Source organism: Protopterus annectens, chromosome 5.part0 (genome assembly GCF_019279795.1).
Source record: "Protopterus annectens isolate FY-2018-M chromosome 5.part0, PAN1.0, whole genome shotgun sequence".
In the NCBI taxonomy this organism is placed as follows: domain Eukaryota; kingdom Metazoa; phylum Chordata; order Ceratodontiformes; family Protopteridae; genus Protopterus; species Protopterus annectens.
In genome coordinates this window covers 1,121,146,006-1,121,159,252 of record NC_056735.1, presented here as the reverse complement: position 1 = coordinate 1,121,159,252, position 13,247 = coordinate 1,121,146,006, and the positions used below count along the sequence as shown (strand labels likewise).

Below are 13,247 nucleotides of genomic sequence, written 5' to 3'. Positions count from 1 at the left end.
TAGTCAAACTTGAGTGTTGTAGCACTTCCTGTGTGGCCTAAACTGCTAAACTTTTAAACAAAAAAAAAAGATTTGCTTGGTTTATTTTTTTTAACGAAATAGTGCTCTGTGTAGTGAATAAACATTTGTAATAAGCAGTTTGCTACAGTTAAAAAAAATAGTTTTTTTTTTTTTTTGACTACAATTTCAGGAAGCTGGGTCAGAGGTAGGGCTCAGAAAGGAGACCTGATTGTCTCATGCATCTAAGGATCCCCAGATATGATACCAGAGTGTTTTTTGGCTCTTTGGTTTAAGAGCTGAGTGGGTGAGGTGTACCTTCATGGGACCAGCATAGTAATCTAGTTGAGACAGTTATTGGGCTGCATTGATCCTGGAAAACCCACAAGAGGAACACTCTTCAGTGGCAAGAAAGCTCAGAAGGGCTTGACTTCCAAACCTCTTTTGTTAATCAACTTAGTTCAAACTGACTAATGGTTTGGACACATGAAAGGCACGCTAAAGCTTTGAAAGCTGGCTGGCTGTTGTAGCCTTAGCAGACTATAACCCATGTAGCTAAGGCTATTGCAGTGGTGATCTTAATGAACATCATTAGAGATGAAAGCACGTGTTTTAACTGTCTTTATTGTTTTTATTTCTTTGAGTGATTTTGTGCAGATATTGGTGGTTATTGATTGTCTGTTCTTTGCTCAGCACCTTGGACTTTGTTTAAAGAAAGGATCATGAGAAGCAACATCTACTTTGTTTGTAGGTAGAATAGTTGTTTGTGATATATAGATATGTGTGCTTAACAATGGCAAGTTATTGAAAGTTAAATGTAAGCACTGACTGTCTGACATGAGCCTAGTTTACTGGTATTACAATTATAAAATGGTTGTAATAGCAATCAGTGCCGAAATAAGAAGTGCACCAAGCATGGAGACTGCGCAATGTGTAAAGATGAACGTGTGGTGCCTAATAAAATATTGCTTCCTACCTCCTCCATATCTCCATCTCTCCAGGGTCTCCTCCACCTGTTCCCTACTCTCACTACAGATCACAATGTCATCTGCAAACATCATAGTCCACGGGTACTCCTGTCTGATCTCATCTGTCAACCTGTCCATCACCATTGCAAATAAGAAAGGGCTCAGAGCTGATCCTTCACTGTGATATTTTTTTATTTTATTTACTTGTTAATTAGCTTGTTTCATTAGGTACAAATACACAGCATACCTATGCAGTCTGCCATTGTAGCAATACTGAATAGCATTGTTTCTTGCTTGATCATCAACCTGTCTTTTCTTTTTCTTTTCTTCTGTTGTGTTGCACTTGACAGTGGTGTTGGAAGGAACTGGGGCTGGGCATCTGCAGGTTGCAGCATCCTTGCTGAGTTTGGAACACTGCATATGGAATTTGTACATATTAGTTACTTGACAGGAAACCCTATGTTTTACAAGAAGGTGAGCTGCATGATTTTCATGTTATATTTTGTAATATTTGATTTGATTTCCATGTGAATGTTCTTAGGCCGTTAGGTAGGTGTAAGGTTAGTTGCCATTGCAGGCCATTTTAAGTCTAGCCAGTTTTCTTTTAAAGTTGATAGGCAAACCGTGTTCATTGTGTCTTTGAGGTAAACACCTTGACCATTATTCCAACCTTCAACCCCCCCATGTAGATTTATAGTTTCCTAGTTCCAGTTTTCGACCTTGTGACTTAATGGACTTTAAGAGGCATGGTTGCTTTAACCTCATGTTGGTATTTTGTGCTTCCCATAGACTTATCAAGATTTTTGGAATAAAGTTAATGACTGACTTTTTTATTTGTAAGGAAAAAAAAAACTTGTTCTTTAACTTTGGATTACAGTATGTAATTTATATAATGTCACATTTTACTTTTTATTGACATTTATTTTTATTTGCAGATTCCCTGATATAGTGTGTCCCAGCAGTGCATTTGTGGCATAGATATTCAAGTAAAGCTCAGTAACCCATTCCTTAATGATCAGGCAGTGGCCCCCTCTAAGTAATGTAAGAGAAAAAATAAATAAATTGGAAGCTGCTGAAGCCTTTTTGAATTGTTCAAGTTTTCTAACTGTATTTTTTGTAGTAAGGAATAAGTATACCTCTGCAAGTAGTTTCTTGTTTGACAGTTACACCATTCACTGTTGATTTCAGTAATGGATTAAATTAGTGAGGTATACACTGATCTCCTTGGGAACCACTCATGCTCTTTAGAGTAAAATGGACTATAGAATATGCAGGTCTAATGTTATTAGGTACATACTGGTCAAAGTTGTAATTGTTAATAGAGGCCATTGTTGGAGTCAGAGAAATTAATAAAACTTAATTTTGTTGTAACGCTTAAAAGCCATTTTAGTGTCTCTTCTGGAAGCTATTTCCTAAGTTCTTATGGCACCCATAGTGCTTTTATTAGTCTGTATATTTTTGCATTGGGAATCCAGTGTTGAAATGTGTTTATATGTTAAAATTTTAATTATTTACCATGGTCTCCAGTCAAGTGTTTTACAAAAATGGCTTGTGACAAAATCACTGATGAAGGCATTTGTTGCTGAAACCGGTCTGCCCCCCCCCCCCCGTTATTACAGGATAAGTTATGACAATGGATAATAAATTTATTCATACAGAGACTACAGTGAGTGCTGGCCTTGCTTTCTTTTTTTTTTTCTTTTCTGATTATGGTTGCTTTTTGGCCGCTGCACTATACCCTACATGCAAAGTTTAGCTTTGGTATTTTATGACAAAGCAGTGACAGCAGTGGCAGATTAAGTGTACTTTAGACCCTGGGTGGATTTCAATTCGTGACCACCATCAGTATCCCTTCCCAACAGTTATAGCCAGTTGACTGTGTAAGCCTCAAATGTCTGTGAAAAAATTACCATGCTAAATTATTACAGCTCTGTTACAAAAATGCATATTAGTCTTACAAAGACAGGTTTAATGACTACTTATACTGATCATGGCATATAAAATCATCCATTGTCATTCACAGACAGTCCTCGTACTCAGCAATTATATCCCCATCTTTGGACTTTGTTCACCTCAGATGTGATCTTGGTAAAAATAAATATGTAATCATGGACATTATGTATTTCACGTTTGTTTTACACAAACATACTGTAACCCAAGTATTTCTAACTTATTTCATACAAATGTACACTAGTCCTGCAAAGTCAAACTGTTTAAACTGAGGAAATAAGATACAAGTTATTTTCATCCACAGACAGCTCCAACCCTTCCAGCAGTTATAACCACTTTACTGTTATAACTCACCTGATTGTGAGAAAAATAATACCTCTCAGTCTCTTAGTGCAATACTCAAAGATAGCGCTAGAAATAATGGAGACAATGTCCCAGAATCAAAGGCAGAGTTGTCTTAAATTTATAGACAGTTACTAGAGCATGTTTTGCTTAGCATGTATTTTCTAACAGATATAAAGTCTGAAATGTCAGTGTCTGCCATTATTTAGTATTATTTAGCAATTCTCAATGATTTGTTAGAAAACACTAATTTTATGAGGACAAGAGCAAAAATATTATGCAAAATTAGGTGCATTCTGCAAAATCAGGGACACCTAAGAGCTATGTAATTTCAGTTTGTTTCACACACACAGTAGCCACAAGTACTTCAATTTATTTCACACAATTGTAGATTAGTCCTGCAACGCTACAGGTTTAATGGAGCATATTATCCAGAGGATAAGTTACTTTCATCCACAAACAGATCCCTCCACCTAACAGTTATAGCCACTTTGTCATTTACACTTCACCTGTCTGTGATAAAAATAATGTCTATCAACCTGTTTGTGCAAAAAATAGGAATGAAGCCAAATGGAAAGATTCTAAGTAATACTCTTGCATACTTAGAAAGTTACTAAAATAACAGTTTTTGCAGTGGAATGCATTTTCTGAAAGATATAAAGTTTGAAAAGTCAAATATCTGTTATCATTTAGTGACTTCAATACCAAATGACTTGCCAAACTAAAAATATGAGTCAAAGTCAGTGTCATTCTGTGAACACATTGACAGTTTTAGGTTTGTTTCACCCAGTTGCCAGATAACCAGTATTTTAACTTATTTCATACAAATGCACAATAGAACTGGGAAGCCAGAGAGTAAAGTTGCTTTCATCCACAGCCACCCCCCACTCATATAGTGAATTGCAGTTCACAGAGATTTGTCAGAATTACACAGCAGTGCATTTGTGGCATAGATATTCAAGTAAAGCTCAGTAACCCATTCCTTAATGACCAGGCAGTGGCCCCCTCTAAGTAATGTAAGAGAAAAAATAAATAAATTGGAAGCTGCTGAAGCCTTTTTGAATTGTTCATGTTTTCTAACTGTATTTTTTGTAGTAAGGAATAAGTATACCTCTGCAAGTAGTTTCTTGTTTGACAGTTACACAATTCACTGTTGATTTCAGTAATGGATTAAATTAGTGAGGTATACATTGATCTCCTTGGGAACCACTCATGCTCTTTAGAGTAAAATGGACTATAGAATATGCAGGTCTAATGTTATTAGGTACATACTGGTCAAAGTTGTAATTGTTAATAGAGGACATTGTTGGAGTCAGAGAAATTAATAAAACTTAATTTTGTTGTAACACTTAAAAGCCATTTAGTGCCTCTTCTGGAAGCTGTTTCCTAAGTTCTTATGGCACCCATAGTGCTTTTATTAGTCTGTATATTTTTGCAATGGGAATCCAGTGTTGAAATGTGTTTATATGTTAAAATTTTAATTATTTACCATGGTCTCCAGTCAAGGGTTTTACAAAAATGGCTTGTGACAAAATCACTGATGAAGGCATTTGTTGCTGAAACCGGTCTGCCCCCCCCCCCGTTATTACAGGATAAGTTATGACAATGGATAATAAATTTATTCATACAGAGACTACAGTGAGTGCTGGCCTTGCTTTCTTTTTTTTTTTTCTTTTCTGATTATGGTTGCTTTTTGGCCGCTGCACTATACCCTACATGCAAAGTTTAGCTTTGGTATTTTATGACAAAGCAGTGACAGCAGTGGTAGATTAAGTGTACTTTAGACCCTGGGTGGATTTCAATTTGTGACCACCATCAGTATCCCTTCCCAACTGTTATAGCCAGTTGACTGTATAAGCCTCAAATGTCTGTGAAAAAATGACCATGTTAAATTATTACAGCTCTGTTACAAAAATGCATATTAGTCTTACAAAGCCAGGCTTAATGACTACTTATACTGATCATGGCATATAAAATCATCCATTGTCATTCACAGACAGTCCTCGTACTCAGCAATTATATCCCCATCTTTGGACTTTGTTCACCTCAGATGTGATCTTGGTAAAAATAAATATGTAATCATGGACATTATGTATTTCACGTTTGTTTTACACAAACATACTGTAACCCAAGTATTTCCAACTTATTTCATACAAATGTACACTAGTCCTGCAGAGTCAAACTGTTTAAACTGAGGAAATAAGATACAAGTTATTTTCATCCACAGACAGCTCCAACCCTTCCAGCAGTTATAACCACTTTACTGTTATAACTCACCTGATTGTGAGAAAAATAATACCTCTCAGTCTCTTGGTGCAATACTCAAAGATAGCGCTAGAAATAATGGAGACAATGTCCCAGAGTCAAAGGCAGAGTTGTCTTAAATTTATAGACAGTTACTAGAGCATGTTTTGCTTAGCATGTATTTTCTAACAGATATAAAGTCTGAAATGTCAGTGTCTGCCATTATTTAGTATTATTTAGCAATTCTCAATGATTTGTTAGAAAACACTAATTTTATGAAGACAAGAACAAAAATATTATGCAAAATTAGGTGCATTCTGCAGAATCAGGGACACCTAAGAGCTATGTAATTTCAGTTTGTTTCACACACACAGTAGCCACAAGTACTTCAATTTATTTCACACAATTGTAGATTAGTCCTGCAACGCCACAGGTTTAATGGAGCATATTATCCAGAGGATAAGTTACTTTCATCCACAAACAGATCTCTCCACCTAACAGTTATAGCCACTTTGTCATTTACACTTCACCTGTCTGTGATAAAAATAATGTCTATCAACCTGTTTGTGCAAAAAATAGGAATGAAGCCAAATGGAAAGATTCTGAGTAATACTCTTGCATACTTACTACAATAACAGTTTTTGCAGTGGAATGCATTTTCAGAAAGATATAAAGTTTGAAAAGTCAAATATCTGTTATCATTTAGTGACTTCAATACCAAATGGCTTACCAGACTAAAAATATGAGTCAAAGTCAGTGTCATTCTGTGAACTCATTGACAGTTTCAGGTTTGTTTCACCCAGTTGCCAGATAACCAGTATTTTAACTTATTTCATACAAATGCACAGTAGAACTAGGAAGCCAGAGAGTAAAGTTGCTTTCATCCACAGCCACCCCCCCACTCATATAGTGAATTGCAGTTCACAGAGATTTGCCAGAATTACACAGATTTTATGAGACACAGGCCAAAAACATGAAACAAAGTCAGGGACAGTTTTAACTTTTATTTATATACAGTTACCACAGAGTAAATATTCCATCTTATTTCACACAAATGAACAGTCAGCCTTTAAACGTTTAAACTGAGTAAAATGTTTCTATTGTTCACAGCTAGTCAGTTATCAGCTCCAGTTTTCCTATTTTCTACATGGGGTCAGGATGTTGTGACAGTTGTCGCCAACCATTTCTCAGTTCACTGACACTCTCCTAACTTATTCAACAGTTATGTCTGATTTTCACAGGTCTTCTCTCACACAGTCTAGGCATCTGTTTGCTGGATACCCTCATTTCCTCTTGCCTTCTTCCTGTCTGTCCAAAATTAATTCACCAGATTGTCTTCTGCTTTCCGGCACATGTGCCTGAATCACCATAATCTGTTCTCTTTGACCTTCTCTGCAGTTGGAGCGAATTTGGCTTTTGCTCTGATGTTCTTATTTTTTCATCTGTCCCACAGTTTGCATCATACTGCCCATCTCAGGAACTTCATCTCCATCACCTCTAGCTTCCTCAGCTGCTCTGTCTTTACTAACCATGTTTCTGTACCATACAGTAGTAGTGGTTCCTGTACTATTTTGTACACCTTACTTTTCATTTTCCTTGGCATTCTTCTGTCATACAATATCACTGACACTCTGTGCCCCTTTGATTTTAGCTTTGACATCCTCACAGACATACCTTCTCCCCAACCACCCCTCCCAGCTACTTGAAGCTGTAAACCTGTTCCACTATTTTCCATTCTATCTTAATTTTCATCTTCTTCTGATTTCCGTCATTTGCTGCCATTAAAAGTGTCTTATCAGTATTCAGTATCATTCTGTGTGCCTTCAGTTTTGCATTCCATTCCCTATCCTTTGCTGAAGTTCTTGCTTGGGGTCTGCCTGTAATATACATCATTTGCATACAGCAACTTTGTTGATCTGTTCTGTCTGTCCTGTTTGCTAATGTAATCCATTACCAGTATAAACAGCAATGGGCTCAGAGCTGAACACTGATGCATACCCTCACCCATTGGGAACCCCTCTGTGAGAACAGACACTGTTCATACTTGAGTTATTGGGTCCTTATATGTAGCTTGCACTAATTCTAGCAATGTTTCTGGAACTTAAAACCATTGCAGGACTGCCTAAATCAGCATTCTCAGGACATTGTCATATGCTTGTCCAAGTCTAGGAATGCCAAGTTGGACTCTTTCCTCATCTCTTGCTTCTTCTCAACTATTTGTCTCATTGCAAACATTGGGTTGATAGTGCTGCATCTTGATCTGAATTTGGACTGCTCAATGTCCCTTCTTGCTTTCTACTACTTTGCATATTTGTTTATTAATCTCCCTCTCCAGAACATTTGTGCAGTGTGAAAGGAGTTTGATACCTCTATAATTTCCAAATTTGTGGATGTTCTTGTACAGTAGCAGTAGTATGCTTATTCTTCAGTCATTTAGGAGATCCCTTTCTCTCCATACCACAATGAATACCCTCAGGAGCCATTTCTCTCCTGTTTCACCCAAAATCTTGATCATATCTGCTGTGACCTCATCTAAACCTTCTGCTTTGCCCAACTTCATTTTCTTTAGTGCTATTCTTACTATTTTTAGGGTGGTAGTCTCCTCTTTTTTCATCAAAGGCCATGCCTGATGCAGTATAGCATCTATGGGGTTTTCTTTATTTATTTTATTTATTTATTTTATTTATTTAACATTTGTTAACTAGGAAAGTCTGACTTGGAACAAAGCCAATTTTCAGCGGAGGCCTGGGCAGAAAGGCTCCAGATGTATGTCTTTGTAATGTGGGAGAAACCAGAGCACCCAGAGGAAACCCACACAAATGCAGAGAGGACATGCAGACTCCACACAGAAGGCACTCCACCTGATAATTGAACCGGAGAACCTCTTGCTGTGAGACGACAACACTACCACTGCACCACTGCGCCATCCATTCAGAAGCTGTAGGAAGTACTCTTTCATTTGCTTTGATGTCTTGTGGAGTGATGAGCAGTTTGTTGCTGTCATTCTGCATGAAGGGTGACTGACTATATTCTTTATCTTTCCTGTCTTTGCCTTACAACCCAGTAGAGTTTCTTTGTGCTATCTACCAAGTTACTTCCCAGAAGTCAGAGTGACTGATGCCTTGTTCATTGCTTTTACAACTCCTGTCTTAGCCTCTTTGTTAGTCAAACAACATTCCTTATTAGCCTGGGCTGTCTTTTCTATCACCCACTTTTTCCTGCACTCCATCTTTCTTTCTTTTTTTTCAAGAAAATGTTTATTAATTTAACATGTTTACATTATATACACAGAAAGGGAAAAAAAATCAACATCACATACTGTTATACAATGTTAGGAATATATTGAATCATCAATGTAATTATAAGAATTTATAGGAATGTAGAATAGTAAAATGAACTAGAAATAACTGAAAGAAACTAGAATGAGGCGGGCATGAATATCTTTATCTTTTAATTACCCAGAATTGTGCTGAACACGTGACAGCTCTCCTTTATGTGCCAGAATCTCTTTTACCTTTCAGAATAAAAGTCTGCATGCACTTTAGTTTGGTTAAGAATGTTTAATTACGTACGGTGGACGTAGATGCCAACAATATCTGAATCAAAGCTTATTGTTTCTAATAACAGTGCTGATAAACTGAAATAGACTGAATTATCTCCATAGCTTCTGCATTAACTATACTGCCCGTAAATTCTGTACTCAGAATGTCAAATTGCACTGCCTCCAGTAACAGTGCTGATAAACTGAAATAGACAATTATAATGTCTGTAAGCTTTTGCACTCATTATACTCAGAATTATTATTTTTTTTTTCTGAATAATATAATTATATTATGGAACATTGGATATTTGACCTGCTCTCTGCACTATTTTCAAGTGTCTGCACCAAATTTCTGTGGAGTGCACTGCAATTATTTTCTACATATCAGCCTGAACTAACTGAATCACTTCTGTGTCTGAAATATGTCTCCTAATAATACCAAAATGAAAAAAGATAGTAGCAGCACACCTTTAAGGTTTTAATACACAGTATTAGCTTAATAGAATATTGTGAATATTAAATGGATTGTGCACCTTGAAGCTGTAACTATTCCAGGTTTAAATGAGCTTTGACTTTAAAACCTGTTTTAAGGTTGTGTGGATTACATCATTAATTGCTTTAATTATTTTATTTAATCATTTAATTATTTAATTAGATATATTTAATTGTATTACTGTTTTGTACTATTTAAGTGTTTGTTGGTTGGGATGTGTTCAACACCTGATGAAGCGTCTTCGAACATGAAAGCTTGTACTCCTGTGTATTAAAACTTTTAAGCTGTTTGTCTGTTTTAATATGGCTGCATTTCTAGGCCTTTAAATGAAGCTTAATCTTAGAAATCCCTACGAGACCCCTATAAACAAGGGTCTGTTTTTGTAGTTACTTTAAAATATAAAATAAAGATATAGGCCTGACCTTACATTTTTAGGCCTATGCAAAGTCTATTTTACTAATTGTATTTATGTAGGATTTATTCAGGAACAATTGTTTCTGAGATTACTGAACTGGGAATTAACTTCTGTAATTCCTTTTTAAATTTATTGATATAGTTTGCAAATGATGCTAGAATAATCTGCAAAACTGATGTAATTTTTCCTTATTTGATAAACAAATCTGCAATCTTAATTTTGGCCACTAGCATTTATGGTGTGCTGATTATTGAAAATCTTTTGAAGTCTCTTAACTTTATGATTTAAATATAACTGGGAAGTTCTTTAACATCTGTTCAGTATTTTATGTAGCCATTTATAAACTCTTTTTTATACCTGTAATATATGTTTCTTGAAACATAATTACCATATACCGTATAAACTTATTTCTGTAAATCTTCAGCTAGATTTGTTACCAATAATCCTATTTACCTTTTTAATTTTTATGTCCTGTAATAGATGTCTGCTTTATTCATTTGCATCTTGTATCTTGTAAATATCTATGTGCTGTAATAGTAGAAATACATTTACTTAAACCTATGCTTTATGGATTTCAGATCTATACTTTTGCATACCCCGTGAGTATTTAACCTTCTGTCTAATGTACAATTATGTAACATGCACTGCACTCTGTAAATTAATTAACAATTTACCTGACCTGTTAATCCTTGAGTATATTAAATAACTATAACTACTTATTCTTTAGCTAGCTTGTCTTAATAAGCCTGTTACAAATAATTCTGTCACTTTACCCTTAAATCTAATGACTGAATAACGTGAGACATGATATAACGCATGCTGTAAACTGTGTAGTAATGCTGTTAGAACTGTTTGAGTATGAATGTTATATTATGAAATCTAACTAAAATGCACTATATTGAAGTCATGACTGACTATGAATGTCGTATTTTGAATCCTGGCTGAAATCAACACTAAAGTGATACATATTTATGCTGAACATATCAAATATCTGTGTATAAATGTTATACTCTGAAAACTAAATAAACTAATACTAAAGGAATACCTTTTCTGCTAGTATTACCTGAACAGAGATAAAAACATACACTGAAATCTGGTAAATGTTACATTCTGGAAACTAAACTATTAGTAAAGGAATACCTTTTTTTCTGTTAGTATCATTTGAACACAGATAAAAACATAAGCTGAAAACCAGTTGTTCAAGTGGCAGCTGTAATGATTTTTCATGACTGTATTGAAAAACATGCATTCTGGATTATCAAACTGTTAATTATTTAAACATCCTCCATACAAGATTCCGAAATTCCCCCTCCTGATTTCAACATAAGCTAGACAACATAAAAAAGGAGGTGGTGTCACCCTATTCTACCCTAATACTCTCAATTTAGCCCCTTTTACTGATCCAATTCTACATTTTCAAAATGCTGAGATGCTATTCTCATTCTTAGATTTCAACAACTCAAAAAACTATGCATAATTGTCATTTACATTCCCCCCAGGAAACAGCATCCCAGTTTTAGAAGATATACTATCCTGGGCTTCCTCTACTGTAAAAAAATGAAACTATTATTTTAGGTGACATGAATATTGACTGGGCTTCTACTTCCTCCAGCCAATCTTCTTCTAGCATAATCTTATTTAATTTTACTCAACTAATCAATACAATCACTAGGTTTAGCCACAAAACTGATAAAGGCTTAGTACTGGACTGGATCTTGGTCTCAGACCCATCCAAATACCTTGTCTCTGGCACCATGGCAAACTCCTTCAGTAACCACCTCCCAGCTTCCGCTATACATAACTGCTCATCATTCCCCAAAACCCATAACTACCAGGTAATAAAAGACCTATCAAAATTCTGTCCGCATACCATCAATAGTATCCTAAGAAACTACAGTTGGAACTGTCTTAAAACCCTTCCCCTTGATGATGTCCTCATTTACTTCAATAACTCCTTTCTAAATATCCTGCTTAGCTTAGCACCCACCAGATGCAGAATAATTAAATCCAACTGTGCCCCCTGGCTTTCTAAATCTACTGCAGAAACTATGAAATACAGGGACAAAGCCAAAAAACTTATCTGCAAAGACAAGCAACAATATTTCTGGAACTTACAAATAGGAAAAATAACCCTAAACTTTTCTGGCCTTCTATCAGTAATCTCTTACAACCCGGTACAAAATCTAATCCTTGTCCATACCCTAATATGTCACCTGACCTTATCGTCTCTGAATTCAATTCCTACTTTATTGATACTATAAACAATCTTACAACCTCCTTCTCCCAAGCCCTACCAATTAAACATACTCCTATACCTACCTCCTGTCCTCCACCATAACATTTCTCAAGCCCAAATATCCCTACTCAAAACTGCATTAAGGAATATCCCCTACAATAATTTAATCTTTCCCCTATCTCCACATCCTTTATAAAAAACTCATCCAAAATCTAAAGCTGTGTTCTAATTCTGCTGACAATATTCCTGCCAAATTCCTCAAGATTGCTGCCAATGCCGTAACCTATCCAATTAGTTTCCTAATCAACAGGTCTGTCCAGGAATCCTATGTCCCCTGTCTATGGAAAAAAGCTATTATCCTTCCTCTGCACAAAGGTGACCTTCTGATTTCTCAAACTTTTGACCCATCGCCATTCTATCCCCTGTCTCCAAAATACTGGAAAAATATGTCCAAAAACAAGTCACCCATTACCTTCTAAATCACAACATCCTCTCTGAAACCCACCACAGACTCCGTCCAGGGCACAGTACATCAACTGTCCTGATCTCCTTCTTGGATGTCATCATCAAAGCCCGTGACCTAGGCCATACAGTGTCAGCTCTCTTTCTGGATCTGTCAAAAGCTTTCGATACTGTATCACATGCCATTCTCCTGTCTTAACTTTCTTCTGTCGGGTTATCTCCTCAGTCTCTTAACTGGTTTAAAATCTACCTCTCAGATAGGCAGCATGCTGTCAAATTGCAAAATTCTATCTCTCCCTACCCTCATAACCCTACATGCGTTCCACAAGGCTCAATTTTAGGATCTCTCATACTTAATATATTTATAAATAATCTTCACCAAACTATTCCGAATGCTTCCCTGGTGCAGTATGCAGATGATTCGACATCATTTGCTCTGCATCTAACCCTGCAGCTCTGCAACAAATGATGCAAACAGAATTCTGTATAGTAAAATCATGGCTCCACAAAAAAAAAACTCTCTCTAAACACTAAAAAAACTAAACTTATGCTGTATACTCCCAAAAGAAATGCAGCATTTAACAAAGAAAAGTTCAGTA

General features: G+C 36.0%; 1 protein-coding gene across 1 annotated transcript in view; it reads left to right on the top strand.

Annotated features, from left to right (window-relative positions):
- The first annotated feature begins 1,214 nt into the window (after positions 1–1,214).
- The window catches only part of LOC122802330 (mannosyl-oligosaccharide 1,2-alpha-mannosidase IB-like), a 2,920,195-nt gene continuing 2,908,162 nt past the window's right edge, over positions 1,215–13,247 (top strand). The window contains exon 1 of the mRNA XM_044071970.1: positions 1,215–1,439. Within this exon, the coding sequence (XP_043927905.1) occupies positions 1,215–1,439 (225 nt within the window). The remainder of the gene's footprint in view (positions 1,440–13,247) is intronic.